Genomic DNA, 21,212 nt, shown 5'->3' on the forward strand with positions numbered 1-21,212 from the left:
TCGTGAGGTCGTGCAAAAGCATCGGCTTTCTACTGTACGACACGATATAACTAAACTAAGATCCTTATTAAACCAACTGTGTTGATGGTTTTTCAAACTAACTCACGTTTCCATGGAATTCAAACAACCTAATTTCACTAAATATATTTTATTAACAGTCCAATCGGCAACATGCAAATAATGAAAGCATTGTGAAAGCGGCCGTTCAAATTTCAATGTTTCGACGTTTAAACCACATCAGAGAGACTGAATAAACGCAACAATAACCCAGCAAATCAAACCAGTTCTTTTTACATTGATTCAACGTTCACAGATGTCGCATCAATGTAAAAAGTACGAATTTTGCTGTCTGAGAATAATATACAGGTAGCGTAGTGCAACACATGATAAAACAAGAAGCCACCAAGCAAATGGCAAAAAGAAAATAATTAAATCAATAAAATACAAATTGTTGAGAAAATAATGTGCTTTGAAACTTCAAGTTCATAAAGAAGTTTGAATCTGGCAACTCTGGCTTGTTCTAACAATGAGCTAAAACGTCATCAAATAATAATCTTTCTCATCACCATACGAAGACAGATGATGATAAACACAGAAAATTAATTGAAACATTGTTTGCGATTTTAATTTTCGTTTTGTTGTTACACTAAATCCAAAACATTTCGTTCTTTTACAAATTGCAGTGCTTTCAAATGCCGCGAAGAGCTAACAAAATTTAAAAATTTATATGAGCAACACAAACACGCACGCCATCTGCTGGATGGGCTTGAACATCACGACAAATAAGCACAATAGTTAAAAACAGAAATACGCGGTAAATACTGAAAAGAATGAAACCCGCATCAGAGAAAGCTTCTCGTATCGATGCGAGGTTTGATAAACGAGAAATTTCTCATTGAATCGAAAATCGTGAAAATACAATGTAGTTGAAAGTTATTAATCGTTTTTCTCGCTGTATTCTTCTCCAAAATATCGAGATAAAATTTCAAACTCAAGTCTCAATGTTGATTTGAATGGGCGAACTTCAGGCGTCGCTAGATCAAGTTCATCAATGACATTTCAAAAAAATCACTCTGGACACACAAGGCTACATTGTAACAATAGAATTTGTTATAAAAGTTGCAAGCTAAACATATTATGTACAATGCTAAACTATTCCTTGAGTTTTTCAATTAGTGCTAGCCAGCAGAAACGACTGATGGCGATAGATTTACAGATATCCATGTGGTGATGATTTCAATTACGGGACATGCGTTTATTTTTCTGTGACAAGAAGTCTAAAAATACCATCCACGCTGCTGGCCCTACAATCTCTTTGGTAAAGTTTTGATTCATATTTCTAGCTCATCGTGGCTTGTAGGCGGAACATATTTGGTGCGATATTATGCTGGCTCATTCGAAATTGTATATCTGGTTGTTTGAATGTGTGGCAAATCATATACAAATATTAGTGTGTTGAGGCAGCGGAATTTTTAAAAAGTGCAAGTTTGAGATTTTTTCTACTATTTTTGTTTTTTCAGGATTGTCGGGCATTCCCTTTGTGATAGCGGCGAGGCGTAAATTACAACAGCAACTGCTTTGTAACTGCTAATAAACAAACTTAATTATTGAACCAACTTGATACAAATTAAGCACAAACTGTTCTGCAAAGTTATAATTCCATGTCGACTCGAATTAAAGATTCATCAAGTCTACAAATATTTTTGGGGGGATCACAAAATAATGCTGTATCAAGGCAAACCTAAAAGTGACTTTATGGGAGATTCTGTCCAAAAAGTAAGAAATGTAGCGCCGTGAAATTCTACATTTCCAACTTTGCAAGAAATTGTAATGTTACAGGACATTAGATCAGGGGTCACCAAACTACGGCCCGCGGGCCGGAACCGGCCCGCGAACTGATTTCATCCGGCTCGCCACGTGCTGCGGAAATAACAGCTGCATTAGCCTACAACTGTTAAGGAAAAAAATTACCAAACTTTTTGTAAAGGACTGACGTTGGTGTTGAGCTACACGCAACCTGCTAATGATTTTTCCATATTGTTTCAAGAGCACGATGCCCTGTAGTGTATCACAGCAGGGGATAAATTTTCCAGCAACCTTTCGATTTTCATCACAACTTTGCTATTCCACCGCTGACTTTGTTATTTATTGTGCGTAATTCAAGTCAATGGAGATTCTAAATAGTTGTAGTCTATATCTTTTCGCAATTTGTATCCGGCCCGCAGCTGTTAATCTCGCAGCAATCCGGCCCTCAGAAAAAAAGTTTGGTGACCCCTGCATTAGATGAATGATAAAATCAAAGCTTCAACCGTGTCCGAAGACCGAGCGTCTAAAAAGTCAGTTCCACGTCAAGTACCAAAATAATTTGTCAAGCCAATCAACGCCCGTGTCTCATGACGTCAACACAAAGCATGGCGGCAAAACTGTATTTGGATTAAAAGAAAATATCCTAATAATTTACAATCGCTCAAATGCAGCCTGCCCAGTGGACGCTGAGCGTGTCTTTCAAAGTTATAGTTTATTTGTTTTGCTTGTAGGTCTTTGACACCACGCTGGATGGGTTGTAGTCCACCCTCGTGCGGCGTTTCAAATCGTTGTTTCTAGTCAGGCGCTCGGCCACTAAGTGGCGTGGTCCCTGCAGATTGAAGTGGTAGCCTAACTTCATCAGTGTTTTATTTTTCAAGAGAATTTCAGCCATCTCGGACTCAACCTGTGCAAAACAACCGTAAAAGAAATGTCATTTTTCAGTTCAAACATGGAAAAGTAAGTACAGAAACTACATAAACAATTAAACATGCATGCAGTGCCGGATTAAGGGTCGGCTGGCCTGTAGGGACATTTTATAAGTGGCCCGAAAATCAGGGTTGCCAACTTAAAAATTAACATTATTAGTGTTGCCAAATTATTGTCACAAAGATCGTTATTGCAAGTTATTTCTAATTTCTTAACACAATGCCACGTTTGTTTCGTTGGGTCACCCAACGGACATGCAAATTTTTAAAAACATCAAAAAGGAAGTGGCAACATGTTTCAATTCGTCTTTTTTTAACGATTTTTGCAACCTTTAATTCATCTGAAGAAACAGATAAATACTATTAAGATAATTATAATTAAGATATTATTTAAAAAAGATAAATACTTATTAGCATACGCACCGACTCCCGGGGGGGCCGGGGGGCGGCGCCCCCCGTAAATTTATGATTGAGGGGCAACAAAAATGGCTATTACAAGTGGTGTTTCAAAGATAAAATACTTCGCGAGAGATTTACATCATTTAAACGGACTTAGAGAATGCCGAAAGCGAAAATCAGCCTGCGTTGCTCTTGCCCGCAAAACAGAAGGTGATCACAGGGCTTTCTCTGGAACGTGAATTACTACTGAGATGCGCACGCTTACAGTCACGCACTGCTTATCTTCCCGCGCGTGAGGAGCAACTTCAAAGTCAAAACGCCTGGTAGCGAAAAAGCGAATGCGAGGTTGAATAATTTATTCTCATTTCACGAGTTATCCAAACGTCCGTTAGATTTTTTGTGACTTTAAACATGAAATCGATTTCAGCAAACTTTATCGAGTTGAAACTACGACACACCGAACAATCACGTGAATACAGCTTGGAAATCATACCATATGGAAATTTCAAAGTAGAGTGTAGAGTAACTTACGCTGCAGGAATAGTCACGTAACTATTCACTGCCATGTAAACCAGCTAAATTAGAAGAGCTATTTTCAACGAGGTCTTCCCGCTGTGAGATCAATTATGATTCAACAGAACGCATTGTTTTATTCGCAATGTGTGAGAATTAAATCGAAAACCGATAAAAGAAAAGGTGTTTAATGGTCTTGGTCGCAGATATTGCCTGCATTAACGACGTCTCTTACCGCTGTAATCACCTAGCCAACCTGACATCATTGTTTTATGCGGCCGCTAAGGTTTGACATCGACCTGTTTGTTTTTTGTTTGTTTACAAACAAAAAACATCGACTTCGACATCGACTTCAGTGATCATAGAATGTTACGTAATAAGAACATTTATATCGTACACGCAAAAATAAAAAAATTTATCTCTTAAAACAGCTTATTTTGCTGTTTTGTCTAGTGAGCTTTGCATATTGCTCAACAAGTGCATAAAGTTTAGAATTGACAAGAAATCATTAAATTTGAAAGTTAAGTTTGAATCTTTGCAAATAAACGTATTCAAAACTTTTACTTCGGCCGACGCCATTTCACCTTCCGTAATCTACGTCGGCAATGATTTTGCCGCAGCAAAAATGCGTTAATTTTGAAAACTGCCGAGCTGGGGACAACAGCTTGTCCCGTGTATAAGTTGAACCTGTCTTTTTGAGGTGAAAATCACTTGCGAAAATCTCGATCCATACTCGACTCTTCGAGTATATACGGTATTCGATAAAAGACTATAAAGACTTTCGATAAAAAACATAAAAGAAAACACTTCGCCGTTGTTAACGCTTTGAAGGAAAGTAATTAGCAAAACGTGCGAAACGAGGTTAATAAAACTGATAGTGGGTTTCCACTCTGCTTGAGATCATGATTTTTTGCGTTTTATTTCGATAACTTTACTGTCTTGGTCGTTGACTCGTTGTTATTCACTCGCACGAAAAGGAAATGAATCGGCTAGTTTTCCAACTGTTCCAATTATGAGCTGATAATATCAAAATTATTACGACTAGGCGGACTGTATGCGTAAAACTAATCGTTTCAAGCAGCGGTTCTAATAAATTCGGTTTGCGACCTAGGTGTCAATATAAACAAGACACTAAGCTTAATCAAAGACTATTTTAATTGAGTAAAATAGCGTTACGGTTATGACGTCATCACATTTCTCGCCCCCCAAGGTTTTTTGAAAAGTCGGCGCCTATGCTTATTACAAGTTATTAGTTTAGAAAATAAATAAAGCACTGCACAGCATTTTGCAGAAACTTCAAAGGCGGAAAGAAAAAATAATAATAACACAAAATAACATTTTTCCAGGGGGGGGCTTCAAAATTCGGGGGGCCCGGGGCACCTGCACTCTCTTCCCCCCCCCTAAATCCGGGCCTGGCCATTGGTGCTTGGTTTTTCCATTTCTTCCGAACATGAGCCGGAGAAGCTATCAAAGAGAGCAAGTGCACTTTCGACTTTGTGCTCAATGCAAGCAGATTGCTTTTTGCAGGTTTTGTTAATATAATTAGGAGCAGAGTTGCAAGCCATCACAACATTAATTCTTGATGACTTGCTTGAGATGTTTTGCTCTGACAGATGCAAGAATCGTTACCGCAAAGTAATAATCCCTCACAATTACCAAATTGTTCTTGATACACAAAGCGAAACATCATACACCATATGCTAACAGCCATAGGCGCCGACTTTTATTTTTGCACGGGGTGGCGGATAGCACAATATGGCAACCTAAAAACTTTCAAACTGCATGTTTTTGTTTTTTACTAAGCGTGTTTCGTAGATGCAATTGTCTTTTCACACCTGATTTGTAGCTCGATTATTTACAAAGCCACTTTACAACAAAGCACAGGAAGTATGTCGTGAATTTTATTGCTACGTTGTCGCTCTGACACTTAACATTTGGCAAAAGTATTTTTGCGAACGGCAGCTCTGTCAATCCAACTGTTAATCAACTGGTCAAGTTGTAACCGTTAAGCTTCAGCTTGATAAACATTTAAAATTAGGATGTGGTTCTATCGCTGTTGCGTCATGGTAGATCACAAGTAGGTTTTTATGCGCCTGAGTGCACTTCTAAACGATCGCTCCGCCTCGCAGGTGGTGGAAGGCAACGATAAGTATATTTTCACAATGCAGACTACGTTTGGAAGCATTAATGATCTTGTTTCATTGCTTGCAAATAGATCAAACAGTTGCGACAGTTGAACGCTTTTTCGGTGGCATCTTTAAGCTGAATAAAACTGGAATGTCGGGGAAAACTTTTACTGGACGACTTTTTGTAATTTTTTCTATGATGTAACAAGCAACTCCTAACTTATGTCAGACCAATAAATTCCCTCCTCAAACTTTTACAGGACATCTTTTCGTAATTTTTTCTATGATGTAACAAGCAACTCCTATGTAAGACCAATAAATTCCCGCCTCACAATTTGTCACGCATTGACACGCAATATTACATTATTACTGCATAAAGTAGATAACAAAGCAGAAATTAAAGCAAGAAGTAGATGACAGTACACTCCAATTGAAATCGGAAAATAATTCAAAATGCAAAATCTTGACGAATTGAAAAAGGTTGCTTTCATTATTGGGAATTGGCAGAGGGTGTAGCTTTCCTCGAATAGAATCATGTAAACGTGTAAATTTGCAGAACGTTAAAACTGCTACTTTACTAAGTGCACTTTTTAAATAAAACTCAAAAAGTTTCAAAAATTGCATTTTTTTAATAAAATTTGAAAATAAATATTCATTTAGGGGGTGGAGGATGGAGCTATAAATCATCGAGATAATTTTATTTCCAAGTATTTTATAGCTGGCATAATTTATAGCGATATTGAGCAGTTTAAAAAATTTCAAAAAAGATTTTTGAGGGAGGCAATGGAAAGATCGTATTTTATTGATTAATAAATCCCATTGTAAACCTAACAAATGTAACAATGACTTATGACAAGTAACAAATAAAACGATCGCAACAACAAGGAAAAAACTCGTAGCCACGTGTTGCGTAATCTTCACGTAGCTTGCTTGATGTTACGCGAGTATCATGCTTGTGACAAAAACAATCATTTTCTTCGCAATACTGTATTAGTTCACCTCTTGCTTTACATTGACTTGAAGCGAAAACAAATGATCAAAAAAAGATTTAAACGTTCGTTCAAATTACATTTATTTGCAGTAAGTAATGTAACCTAAGCGGGGTGGCTGCCACCCCGCCACAGCGGTTATGGGGTGGCGTGGCCACCCCGTAACCCCGTAAGTCGGCGCCAGTGCTAACAGCCCTTCATTTATACACGCACCCAAATCCATCTGTGTTACGAAATTCTCTGTTATCAACGCGCTTACTCGGTTACAAAACCAAGCATGGTAACCCTCTATATTTCATCAACCATCCATTCTGCCTCACTACAAGTTCATTTTGTTTACAACACACTGTGATGTCTGAAATCGCGCCAGCTAAAATTGTTATATTTGCATAGAAGAAACGTTGAAATGAAGGCAATTTTTGATGGCTGGGGAAGCAACAAAACAAGCGGCAGAGCCAGTACCCTTCCAACCCAAGCCAGCAAATCAGTATTTTTTACGTTTATTCTATGTCTGCATAGCGACCTATACACAAAGGTCATATCAACGTGCAAGCTCCAAATTTAACTGGAGGCCGATCTACTGGTAGCCAAAATCGCTAGTAAACTTGTTAGTTTGAGTAGCACTGTAGTTAATAAATATAGACTTTGTGTTGATTTTGAACCACTTTTGTGTTGGGCTATTTTTGCCATACAAATAATGCACTAGATTTTGATACTTCTGGCAACAGGGAAACGTTTATATTTTTTAAAGTAAAATTAAAAGTTTCGCAGTGATTTGAGATTCAGTGATCACACTTTGGCCGCTTTGGATTCTCAAAACTATCGTTTCAAAGGGATATAAATTAAATTTAACGTCGGTTTAAAATTGAGATTACATCGGTCTCCAGTTCGCATGTTGGCAAGGCCTGTGAATATACAATAAATCGCTATGAACGTCTGTTTTTGTTGGCTGGGTTGGGTCATGGTCATTCTGGCGAAAAATTCAAGACCTCAAGACAATCGCCGGCCTCATAACAACAGAAGACTAATGTTCTTGTATTTTTATTTTTTTAATGCAGCAAATTAATCACTTTACACCAGAGCCCGCCCGCAGCGCAGTCATGTCACATGGGAATCGAAGTATAGGCGATGGTTAAAATAGCAGCTCAATGATTATCCTAATCATGCAAACAGTAGGTAGCCTTTTAAGTTGTAACAACATATTATTGAAAACAGTAATGCAAGTTCAAATCATGTAAAGTTTGTTTTGAAACGAGGCCATTCGAAGACAAAAGTGAAGCATATGTATTTAAATGGAAACCGTCGGCAATACCACATAATGCTTGGAACAGAACCTCATGCTGTTATAGACACTTGAGCCGAGTGGCGTCGCAAACACCGATGAGTTACCTAGGAGGGGTCTGCTACTATTCGGTGAGTCCGATTCGGTGAGTTTCTAACCTCTAACCCCTATCCCCTAACCCTTAACCCTAAAACGGCAATGATAATTAGGCTACGGTACCCGATAATTAAAAAAAAAAATTAAAAAAATCACTGAATAGGGATCGGACTCACCAAATCGGACTCACCGAATCGGACTCACCGAATCGGGTCATTCCGACCTACGAGTAGGACGCCTTAAGAAACGAAAATACCATCAACATTTCCTCGTGTACATCACGTGTAATTTTTGATTGTTCGTTAAACTATATTCACCTTTATTCTTCTATTTTGGCGGGCTACCGAGTGGGTAACCCCCACTAGCTCTCAATGAGAAAATAATTTATGTCAAAATGCATCCGCTAACGTTTCTTCTTTCTGAAAAGTGCATGTCTACTACACGCGAAAAGATTGCTGCAAGTGGTCAACGCGACCAACAAATAAAAATAATCCTGTGTTATTTACATTGCTTCAGTATTTTTAGTTGTTACGACTACTCATACGTTGAAGCATGGTTGAAGCAATAAAAAATACACTGCTTTTGTTTGTTGAGTATTTAGTAAAATAGAGGAAGTCAATCCTCATAAGAAGAAGCAGTAATTAATAGAGCCATACCTTGTTTCCGAACTGGCCACGTTGATTGTCGATTCTGAGCTCTTGCAAGCAGTCGTTCTCATCAAGTGTCTCCAATATAGCGATAATGCCCTCACCGGTGATGAAGTTGCTCTCGATGTTCAACACTTTCAGAGTTCTGTTGATCTGTCAATTGCAAAAAGTAGGTAAAACACGACAAACGTGAACCAAAGCAGATTTTTTTTTTTCTATGAAAGTGTAGTACTTTTTATAAAGAAAACACATGACATTCCTTCGTCCAACATAAAACCACTCAGTCTCCGTCATACACAAAGACTCTCAAACCCTAAAGCAGCGAGAACAGAAACTGGTGCTTAATCTGCTTGTAACAAGTGAATGCATTCGATTTTACCTCGGCTAGCAATCATTACTAAGTTTGCGTTAGCAGGTGAGGTCTGCTACGTTTACAGTGGGTTGAAAGCACATTTTCTCGCATGATGCAATGTGTAAATATTGGATCAATATTATATATGCGCAATAAATAGATACAAAAGCAAATACAGTACCACAAATTACCGGTAAGTATAACTTTGTACTTAAAATTTACTTATGTAGCCCCCGGGGTTACATAAATGTATGTTTCAATATCTATGATGAAAATTCGAGCTTGAGAGATAAGTGTTCGATTTCACTGTTTTTCGCTCAATAATCTGTTTACGCTTTTTAAAGCAGAGTTTCACTGCAAAAACTCTAGAATTGAAACAAATTATATCAAACAATGCTACGGTACTTTACGTATTGCGTACCTATACGTTACATTTCAATTAGATCCCCGACTATAGATAACATTAAAAGTTTGATTAAATAATTGTACACAAAGGACCAAGAAAACATTTTTTCAAGTTTCATTGTGCTACGATCAAGTGATGGCTCATATTTTCATCAATCTCTAATACGCACGTTACAAATAAAGATAACGTTACCTTCAACATGTCGGCAATGGCAAAGGCCACGGTGTCGTTGCTTCTGGTACCAGCAAGGGTCCATGATGTGACCTGGTCATTCACTTTCATGGACTCGCAATAGTCTTTCAACGTGTGTATGGGGATGTTCTGCCGGGGAAACAACGATTAATTGAAAGTTAAAGATGAAAATATAGCACTTGTACTGTAGTTGCGCCTGGTCTGTACCTCTGCAAACACATTCGGAAAGACAGCCATGAAACTACACTGTACTATGCGTACAATGTCGTCGTCGTCCGATGCAGCAGTATCCTTGGAAGCGTCCAGACCAGTTATCCATTCAGCGAGGCTTGACGAGCGAAACAGTTGCAAGAACGTCAAGGTTGAACCTTTGAGGTGCAAACTCACACAATCCTCTTTGAACAATCACACACTGACACAAATCTCTTGCATTTTACCCAGCCAGCAAATCAGTTCTTATTTACATTAATTCAATGTTTGCAGATCAATGTCAAAAGGTCTGATTTTTTGTTTGGGTAGTTACGAAAATCGGTGGCTAAACAAGTAATCGGAAATAACCGCAATCTTTCTTGACCGTGCTGTTGCCGGGGTCTTAACCGTTTTGATAACCGTAGAAGAGAATTCAAAGTTCGGTTTCATGTCTTCCAAGGGCACCGGAGATAAAACACAAGATTACTAAAGTATGCTCGAGAAGCCAGGGCATCTCCATAGATAGCCAATCATGAGTATGTAGTACGCCAAGTGGCATAGATAGCAACCGGTTGTTGTGAAGCATAAAATGTGGATCTAACACGTTAATTTAATGCAAGCAAACGTCAATACGCAAAGGCAAGCAACAACAAGGAAGGTTAGCTTGATGTACATTGAATTTGCAACTTGAAGTGTTTGTTCAATGTAAATAAAACCGATTTTAAGCAACCTATCAGTTGTGTCCATGGCATTTTGAGACAAGATGTTATGGAATTTACGATCCCCTTGTGAAAATGAGTTAAAATTTGACGATGTATGGAGTCCTGTGTCTCCGACATTTTCGACACAAGAAAAATAACCAAATCTAGGAAGCCGGTAAAGATTAAAAGTAGGCTATAGATATTCGGCTAGCTGTAAAACCTAGCCACAAGCACAGACAGATGCTTGTTTCCTGACCAGTCCAACGTTCCGCTAAGCATTGTCACCCTGCTTGTGAGTTGTAGAAAGATATAGCAATCGGTCTGTAGTGAGCCATACAAATCCGGCCATATTTGTTGTATTAATTTATAAATTTGTTGCCACTGAGATTGCCATTAGACATAAAACAAGTAAAAACACCCAAAAACCTAAGATCTCCGAGATTTCTTTTCTATTTTAGCACAAACCTTTGGAAAAGTGTTCAAAATCAAAAACCCAACTCTATCTATAAAAATCACCTTTATATTGTTCAAATTAATTTCTTTCAAACTCTCATCATTGTCCTTGACAAGCCGCAGTGTTCCCTCCACATCGGTGGGGTTCGGTGGCTCCATAACAGTGCTAGCCTGAAAGCATCACAACTATCAACAACCATCCTGTTACGTTGAAATGATTCAATCGTCCATCAAATTGACGTAATATAACAGTAAAAGCACAAGTAGGCTATGAAAGAAGCCATCGTTACGCAAACCACAGTAAACATGTTATGACGACCATTTTGACTCTACAGTCTACATGGTAAGAACACGAAACCATTCTTCAATCGTTGATTGTAAAACATGGCTTAAAGTCGGCTGAGCAAACGGCCTTCATGCCGCTGTAACAGCCCAGACAGCAAAATCCGTCAATTTTACCTCTGCAGACGTTGAATCACTGTAAAAATGACTGAATTTTCGGCTGTAACAGGTCATAATGTGGAGCCGTAAATGACTACTGGTGACATTAGAAGCAAAACAACAAAACTGACTGTATCCAATTTAAAATAATCTGCAATACAGAATTTGCCATTATCGTGATGCTATATTTGGCTCAATTCGAACGCTTATGTTTACAGAAATGGATATTAGCCAATGTTGATGTTACATTACACATAATTTCTTTCTGTCATTGCTTGAGTATTTTACCTGCAGTTCACATTTCGTTAAACTGGTAAAGCCCGTTTTGTTGGCTATTTTCGTTTCTTTCAGGGAGCTGTAGAATTGATCAGTGTTCATCAAGGTATGCATGCCTAAGATAGCTGTGGAAGTACAATAACCATATATTTCACAAACGTGACACAGTGTGTTGCAGTGTCTATTTTCAATATGAAACGTGAAAGCATAAAACCAAATAATCTGGCTTTTAAGAAAAAAGCACACCCAGACAATCCACACTTAAAAAAACACTGACCTTTGTTAAGACGGGTCTGCTACTATTCAGTGAGTTCGATTCGGTGAGAACCTTTTCGGTGAGAGCCTTTTTCGAAGAGTTCCCTATTCGTTGATTTTTTTTTTGAAAACTATTGGGTACCGTAGCCTAATTATCATTGCCGCTTTTACATCGTTTTAACGTCGCTAAATGTTGAAATAAGACCCTAACCCCCAACCCTGAAACGGCAACTATAATTAGGCTACGGTACTCTATAATTTTAAAAAAAATCACCGAATAGGGAACTCTCCGAAAAAGGCTCTCACCGAATAGGGAACTCACCAAATCGGACTCACCGAAACGGGCCATTCCGGTTACGACAAACCTAATCTTTAAAAAAAAGGAATCAAATTTAGGAGCAAAATGGTTGGAACGCCTGGTTAATCTAATCAAAAAATAAAGAACCCAAAGAGTTGAATATCTACATTTTGGGCTCTCTAATTTTTGCTCAAGAAGCAAACTCTTCGGTGACTCCAAGTTCGATCACTGAACGTGTATAAAGAGACAAGCAACCTACTGGAGTAGTAAAATTCATGGTCCATCCAGTCAGACCGTGGACGTTGCTATGACGCTATTACAGCGACGACCACGGCCAGACCTGACTGTCGGGGACTAAAAGCTCTTGCTTCTGCAACATTTAGTAAAGTTGCAACAATGTTGGTAGCAAAAGTGTTGTCGGTTATTTCTGTCGGCCACTCCATTATAGAACGCACCCCGGGTAAAAGGGGAGATTTTCCAATTTCAGAGCACGTCTTTTAGGTGCAGACAGTTAGGTGCCTGTCAAATAGGAGCGCACACTGTGGCGTCAGGATCTTTAGGTGCGGCGCCGGTCATTTAGGTGCTATTCCCGTTAAAGTCTATTTCATGTGCTTGATGGTAATACTGCAGACAGTGGTGTACGCAGGATTTTCTCAAGGGGGGCAATGCTTTTCGAATTGAAACGAAAACGAATTAAAAAAGCGCTCATTTGCTAATTATAACCAGCAAGTTATATTGTATAAGATTAGCCTACCATACTCAGCTTGCATTGACAATATTTTGTTAGTTTGTAACAGCTAGGTTACTCACGATCCATATGATTATGAATATGTATATGGATAAATTTTGTATTTAAAACAAACAATATGATATAACACACTTGACGTCGCATATAATGTTTTATGCAGACGACGTAATTGGTTTACTCAAACCAGTGAACCACGCGTATTGAAGGCACGTTCAGTGGATTTTGTTACTGGGGGAAGGGGTATTCGTTATAATTTGACATTTTTGATCAAAAGTACCGTAGCCTAATGTTACTTTATACTAGTCTCACCAATGTTTAAGGTAGCCTAGGCTATGTGTGAAATTTTAAGCACCTGAATGACCACTGACCAGGCCCCACGTTGTGCCGCACCTAAATAATAAATATCCTGACGTCACATTGTGCGCATCTATTTGACAGGCACCTAACTGTCTGCACTTAAAAGACGTGAAGCCTCCAAAATCTAAGGTTGTGTGGAGTTAAAACAAAATGAAATGATTGGGGAGTCAAGCCTTTTTTATCATGGCATGTTGGCATAAACAGTGATTTTTGGAAAATCGACTGTTTAAAGAGAAAAGCAAATAGAAGCTAAATAAAAATAATTTAAATATTTGAATATAATCATCACACTAAATCAACAAACGAAACTCTCACAAACATTAAGGTCAAACTTCAACCAAAATCAAATACCACAACCCATATTAGGACATGGCTGGTAGCTGTTCAAATAGCGGCAAACTTGTGTTTCTGCATGCATGCTGCTTGCTCGTTTACAGCACATTATTGCACGTGTCTTGGCACTTGGAAAATTGCAAAAGCAAATCGAAAAAACGTGATTGGTTTATATCATGGATAAGTTGGGTTAAAAAAGATCTGTCACATCAAGCTCAGTTATGTTTAGTGCATTCATAACAAAAACACAAGTTTTAAATCATCGAGTCTGATTGCCAATTAGGAGTGTAAACAGTGCAATCAGTGGCCAATGAACATGTTTCAGAAACCCAGAACGCACATCCAGTAACGGATCCAGAGGGCACTTGGTCAATGGTCATGTACCTCGCGAAATCGAGAAACAACATGCCATTTTTGCAAATTTTCTCCTGTGCTTCTCTCGCTAAATCGCATGTCCTTTATCTAACCGCGGTATTGGGCCACGGATGTTCTCAGCAGTAGAAATGCCATGTGCCTTTCACAAATTAAGAAAAATACATATTGCTAACTCTCTAGTAAGCAATAATCATTGCTCATAAACATATGAAAACATTGTACCGTGTATGGAAGGAGGAGGTGGGGACTGGGGACACTTCGAAAAGAACTTTGCATTTTTACTGAATAATCATGGCTTATTTTACACTACCGTATACAATACAAGACTGTTAAAGACTTTGCCATAGTTTGCCAATAACTCGACTATTGAAATCTTTCTGTGGTCAAAAAAAAATTTGAATGTTATCTTCAAATTTAAAGTTAACCTTTTGAGCCAACTCAAATTTTTACATGAACACAGTTTTAATTTGATATATTTAGCTCAATACAAAGCGTGCGTTTTAAATAATTATCGAGCCACATAATACACCAAAGTAACAACCCAAACAAGATAAATATGTTAAAAATTTCTGGGGGCAAGTCCACCAGGTCGCTAAGCAAACTATTTTGCTTTTGTGGACTTCAACTTTTCCACTGCCCGTGTTATCGTAATAGTTGGCTTTTTTGAAACTCTGGTGCCCCCTGTTTTTTTTTTCTAGATCCATTACTGTCATTCAGACGTTAAATGATTGTAAAAATAAACTTATTTACTGGCTGGAAAAGGAATAACTAACCAGCGATGTCAGTCAGTTCAGCTTCAGAGGCGGTATTGAGACATTCCTCTAGTTCAGCATCAAGTTGAGCGGGAGGAAGCGCAGATTCATCGACTTCCTGTTTCTTAAATACTTTCCCACGCTTGGTGCCTGGTTGGTAGGGCACAAATTCTTCTCTGTCCTCAATCAGTTTGGCCTGTTACAACACAATTCAAGCCATTAATTTTCCTTGTTCACATAAAGCAAATATATCAAATGCAAAGATGATATCAGATTAAAAAGTTTCAATGTAAGGATATGCTAGAGATGAGAGAGACCATAGACCAACTGGCAAGAGCAAATGGAGTAAGATGGTATGGACATGTGATAAGGAGGGAGGAAGGAAGTTTTCTTAGAAAGGCACTAGATCTAAAGGTGGATGGGAAGAGGAAACGCGGTCGTCCAAGAAGAACGTGAAAACAACAAGTGAAGGATGAATTTAAAAAAGTCGGACTGAAGGAGGAAGATGCAAGGGACAGGGTGAAATGGAGAAAAGGGATTAAAACAATTGCTGCGCGGAAACAATCGGCCACCCCCACTAGTGGGGAACAAACCGACGATGGATTATGATGATGATGATGAATGTAAGGCCATCGTTAAAGTTTGCTTTAAATTTCGTTCTAACACGGCTACTATAGTAAACACACAAACAGATAATTTCAAATAGGCAATGAACTGACAAAAACTAGATTAGACCCATGTTCAACTCATGTGCCTAATGAACAAAGTTTAGTAGGAACTCAAGTTCCCATGCTTCAAAACATGCACCCAAAATGACAAACGGGCCATTGATTTCTCGTGCATCATTCACTTTCTGTTTGTGCCAAACAAAGACTTTTACGACTAAAGTGAATCAAGTCTTTTTCACTTTGCAAAAGTTTATAAACGACCATCACTGAATTTTCCTCAAACTAAATCATAAACGTAGTTTTAGAAAGATAAACAGTTAAACACTGTTAGTTTTGTTCATCAAACAAGAAGTCTATTATGATGGATCAATTATTATAGACTCAGGCCAGAGTTGAGCAATAAATGACGATAATAAAATATCTTTATACCTAATCTCCCCAGAAAGCAAGATATGGTGGTTAAACAACGTTTTCAAGAAGATGCTTTATGGACGCCACACAAAGCAGTCAAGCGAATGCAATTAAGTTACCGTAACATCTGTCTAACGCTTTTTATAGATAAATTTAAAGTAAATAATTCTTCTCGCTGAGAATGAGCCAGACTTTGTATGAGATTTTAAATTTGTTGTAAACTGGAAGATACAGTTCAATGATCAGACTCAAGCAAATAAAAAAAATAAAAAACACTAAAATGACCCATTTATATAAATTGTTACGCTTGTAGGTATTGCAGAATAGCTATAGAAATCCACAAACGTGAAGGAATTGAAACGTAACAAGCTGTGTTCATTGGGATATTGCAATTTAATTATAATTGTATTATTCTTGAAGTTTATAATAATATATCTGCACTTGCCTCTTCCTCAATGTAATCCAATAATTTTTCTCGGTCGAGAGGTCCGGTCGGTACTTTCGTTGTTTGATCTTTCTGTCTGTAACCAGCGGGAAGCAGCTGGTTCTGAATGATGTAAATAAAATTGAAATGAAACCACGTATTTCTGTACATTGCGGCACAATGGAGACATCAGCTTAAGCACACAGCAATCACAGCATTTACATGAGTAACTTTACATTTTATTGTGTTTCAAGGACAGTGGATGATCTGCTCAAATGCTCAATATCTAGATATCTACTAGCCTAGTCAGTCCTCGAAATTAGCGGCGCACAAGGCAATTGCCCTGGTAAATGCCGCCGCAAACGTCATAATGCCGTCGCAAAATGAGCATTTAATTCCGACAAAAATTGTTCAAAATTTCTTCCTGTTTGATTTACTCGCAGCGGGAGTTTAATCAGCAGAAACATCGCACCAAGACCTCATCTCGGACTATTTTACTTGCTGTGAACACTCACACAGTCTTCAAAATTAGCATATTTTTACTTCGCAAAAATGTTGACGAGGCCAAATGGCAAAAGTTGAAATTGCCTCGGCAATTGCTGTGAACGTTTATTACGAAAAAATTGTATCAAAACATGTAAAACGAGAAGAGAAAAAAATAATCGAATAGCCTATCAGGACCGCACTGTTTGATTTGTTGTGTTGTGATGTAATAATACCAAAAGTAACGATAAAGCGAGCAACACGATACGCACGCTGTTACGGTGATTCACGTTATAACTCATTGGGGGGGAAAAGTAAGTTAATTTTGGGTTGATTCAACGTTCGAGTCAGCACCGCAACAACAATGCCCAATAAGAAATTTACTATGTTGTTTGTTTACATTAATTCGACATCTAGCGATGTTAAATTATCATGAAATAACGTTAAGTGCTCAATCAGGTACCGATAACAAATCAATAGCTCTATGCGAGAAGATTGCCTCGATTTACGTATACAGTACACTAAAATAATTTCGGCACAATTAGGATACTGCGAGCAACACAAAGTCTGTTGGATAAAGAACTAGTCAGAATTGGAATCATCGGAGGATGAGGTTGTCGCGTCGTCACTGGAATACTTGAAGACGTAAAATTGCCCGTTCATGAACGCGCGATGCCATATGATCGGAAGCATTACTTTTCTTTACTGCCAAAGAACCATTTATCCAATTTTGTACCACTTTTAATATTTGCAACGATACCAGTCAAAAATAAGCATTCGATGAAAGAATAACTTTTGCGTAACAATTAAGCAAGCATTTATAAGGTTGGAAACTTTTTACAGTTCACAAGAGCATTGCCAGCGCTTAAAATAGCTTGCGTGATGCTCTTGGCTACCGCCGTGTGACAGACGATGAAGAAGAAGCGCATAAAATTTTGTTTGATAGCATACAGCAATTGCCGCCGTAATCCAAGGTTTGTTGATTTGGCGACGGCAATGTTTTTGCCGTCGTAAATGGAAGCTAATTTCGAGGGCTGCTAGTGCAAGTGCTTGTTACTGGATCAAGAAAGCATGAAATAAAGACTCTTTCATATAAATTACTTGCCACAAAAGTGTGGAGATGCAGAAAAATTTGTTTATAATCCTTGGACAGTAGAAAGACAGTTCTTCCTGGCTTCCTCAGCACAAAGCCGAGTGCTCAATGGCACAATGAACATTGTATTTTGCAAATCATAATGATGTAGCCTTCATGCTAGCAAATCGGATTAATCAGTCAAGAAAATGTTTCTCGACTACTGAGTGCAACAGCGTGTTTAAAATTTTTATCTGCATCATATTTGTATTCTTATTCATCTCATTTTACTCATCTTAATATAAATTTTACATGTACTTTTTGAAGCACAGAGGTATCTGTATTATCATCATAAATCGGCTGTGTGACCGAACAGTGAGAGCAACTGTGTGATGTTTGACAGGAGATCGGATTGATACCTACTGAAAACATGTTGCGATTGTGCCTTGGCAAAACATCTAATTTAAAGATGAACATGAAGATTGGCTTAGGCTACTTGTCTTTAAGTCCACACAATGGTAATCATCAAACACAAGCCTAAATATGCCAAAATCACACAAATATGCTCTAATTAAAGTATATCATAAGCATTAACTGCAAAATAAAAATCTTTGAATAAAACTTTACAAATACCATTTACAGTTGTTTACATGGAACTGACACCAACGGCATATGCCATTTTCAGTCTTGAGTTGCTTACAATTACATTGAACTGTCAGTCACGACATAGTCCATTGCTCGCATAGAAAAAGATGTTGTGAAAAAAAGAGAAAACTGTCTGGAAACTCTGTGATCAATCCAGTGTGAAAAACAGTCATTGTCATGGCACCAATGCAACTGTAATTTGTTGTAGAGTTGCCGGATGGTGTAATGGGACAACATAATATAAAAATGTGGTGAGATTTGAAACGATTTGGTGCCCACACAAATAAGCTTGGAACCAAAAATAATTGAAATGTGGTCTAATTTGAAATTTGCAATTCAGTGCCGACAAAAACAAACATGGAACCAGACAAAAATCCATTGAAACCCAGTGTGATTTGGATAAAATTACACAATTTGAGACAAAAAGTCTCAAAATTTGATACAAAAAGTTTTAAAATAAAACAAAAACAAAGGGTAAATTCAACCACGTCTTCTATGTTAGCAATAGAAGATTTTTGTCTTATTGAAAATAGTATATATATACGGTATATCTTTTACTGATCGTTGTAATGCCTAATGAAACCAAATTGAACTATGGACAATTAAAAGTAAAAAACAATGAATTCTAATGTAATAAAATATGTGTCTGGGACCTTTTTGAATGAATTATCGTAAATGACACAATAATGGATGAGTTCAGGTTTATTGCTACAATTTATAAGGTTTGAAAATCTAGTATGATATTGTGGCATTTGATGAAATTTAATGAGGTTTCTGATGACAAACCTATTGGAGAATTTGGCAACACTGGTTTGTTAAATTGGTAGATGTAGTATCGCCTTTCTTTTATTTGTAAATATTCTGACAGTAAACAACAACAATTAGTAAAAAAAAGAATATTGACACTTACATCAGGATCTAGTTCTTCCAAGTCCAACGTTAATTGTTGCAGTTCATCTTCAGTGAGACCTTGAAGAATTTCATCTTCATCCACTTTTAAATATTTCTCATGTTCTTGCTTTAAAACATCAAAAGCATCTGCCATTTTTCAGTTCAAATTCAAACACCAGAAATAGTTTCACAATGAATACAAACATATAAACACCTGCATGTACCAAAATAAGCACTAGCCCATTAAAATATGGATCATATAAGAACAAATAATCTACTCTATCACAAAATGATACCTAAATAAATTTAATCCGTTGTTTTCTATAAATAGGATAGGCTTAGTATATTTATGGCAAATAAAGTTAGTATCGTAGTTATTATATATTATAATACGGTGGAAAATGCACTCAGCTGGCTTGCATGTTTGAAGAAGCATACAAGCTGCTCTGAGCAAAATAAAAATAGCCAAAAACGTCAACAAAATGCAAATTCTTGATTACAGTTATCCGTTTGCCTTGTTAAAAAGTCAAAGAAAAAACTTCAACATCCATTGAACAATGAAAACATGAAATCATCAAAGATTATGATGATGATGATGAAAACATGAAATCATCAAATTGAAACCCCAGCCAAGCAACTCAATTGATTTTTCATTTCTAGTTGAAATTTAAGAAAATACTGTATGATAATAAAAACTTCCTGCAGATTGAGTTTTGAGCAGTCTGTTCATTTGAGCACTGAGCAGCAGAGGTGTACGAATCCAAAATTTTTAGGATCCTGTTTTAGGTTTTTTTGATCCGGATCCAATCCGAATCTGGCTATTTCTAGATATCTCAGATCCAGATCCGAACTAATCGTATGTCTGAAATTTTGTTATAAACGTATTTCACCACACAACAGATTCATACTTTTTTCTTACAGTAGGCTACTGTAGTTTGCAAAATGGATTTATCAAATTCAATAGCTAATACTATTAAAGTTTCATCCCGACAAGTGCTGCTTCCTCAGAGTAGGAAAATGGCATGAACACATGCAATTACAGTACACTATGGTTGCAGAAAGTGCAAAAAAAGTTGTTTTAAAAAGTGTGAGGAAAAGGATCTTGGTGTAGGCTAATATTTGATGACAACCAAATAGAAGCAGTTCAACGAAGAACCACAAAACTTAACAAGGATTTCGAGAGTTAACCTATCTAGAAAAGTTGCAAAAAATTGGTCTGTCCACCACTGAATACAGAAAACTCCGAGATGTCCTCATTGAAACATGCAAATATATGCATGGCTTGTATGACGTCGATGTAACTGGACCTCAAAAATATTGTTAAAACAGGACACAGCCTTAAGTTGGAAAAGCTAAGGCCCAAGTCCAGAAAGTTTGGTAACTTGTTTACTTGCCGTGTAGTTAATGAATGGAACTGCTTCATTAGATACATTTTTCCAAAACTGTTACACCCTACAAAGTTTCTAATTTTCATGTATTGTTTTGTTTAAGCTTACCACAACAAGTTCTGTTTCCAATATTTTTAGTTATTTTCTATGTATAGTTTGTATACCGTACTGTTTTTTGTTGCCAATACTTAACAGTGTACTATTTATTGTTGTTATTGTGTAGCCTAGTGGTTCCAACACGTTTTTAAGGCAACCCATTTTCAAAAAAAATCAGTTCGGTAAAATCTTGCAACCCAAGCGAATTGTTAGCTGTGCTCG

The 21,212-nt window shown here is 37.5% G+C and overlaps 1 protein-coding gene across 1 annotated transcript; it reads right to left on the minus strand.

Annotated features, from left to right (window-relative positions):
• Window positions 1-138: 138 nt before the first annotated feature.
• On the minus strand, window positions 139-19,716 carry LOC145778602 (tropomodulin-1-like). Its single transcript, XM_082590126.1, has 8 exons — window positions 19,526-19,716; window positions 16,437-16,538; window positions 14,934-15,108; window positions 11,807-11,919; window positions 11,141-11,248; window positions 9,735-9,863; window positions 8,794-8,937; window positions 139-2,710 (listed from the first exon to the last, which is right to left on the minus strand). Exons 1-8 carry the CDS (start codon window positions 19,658-19,660, stop codon window positions 2,519-2,521), a joined length of 1,098 nt encoding a protein of 365 aa, XP_082446252.1. The 5' UTR covers window positions 19,661-19,716; the 3' UTR covers window positions 139-2,518.
• Window positions 19,717-21,212: the final 1,496 nt, after the last annotated feature.

This window comes from Aplidium turbinatum, chromosome 10, assembly GCF_918807975.1.
Source record: "Aplidium turbinatum chromosome 10, kaAplTurb1.1, whole genome shotgun sequence".
Lineage (NCBI taxonomy): Eukaryota > Metazoa > Chordata > Ascidiacea > Aplousobranchia > Polyclinidae > Aplidium > Aplidium turbinatum.

What these genes read in the sequence shown, in the direction of transcription:
- LOC145778602 (XM_082590126.1), bottom strand. Translation starts at nt 19,660, where the DNA reads ATGGCAGATGCTTTTGATGTTTTAAAGCAAGAACATGAGAAATATTTA. An exon ending in TGGATTACATTGAGGAAGAG is followed by an intron (nt 15,109 to 16,436) that starts GCAAGTGCAGAT and finishes GTGTTGTAACAG; the next exon opens with GCCAAACTGATTGAGGACAG. An exon ending in TGAACTGACTGACATCGCTG is followed by an intron (nt 11,920 to 14,933) that starts GTTAGTTATTCC and finishes GTACTTCCACAG; the next exon opens with CTATCTTAGGCATGCATACC.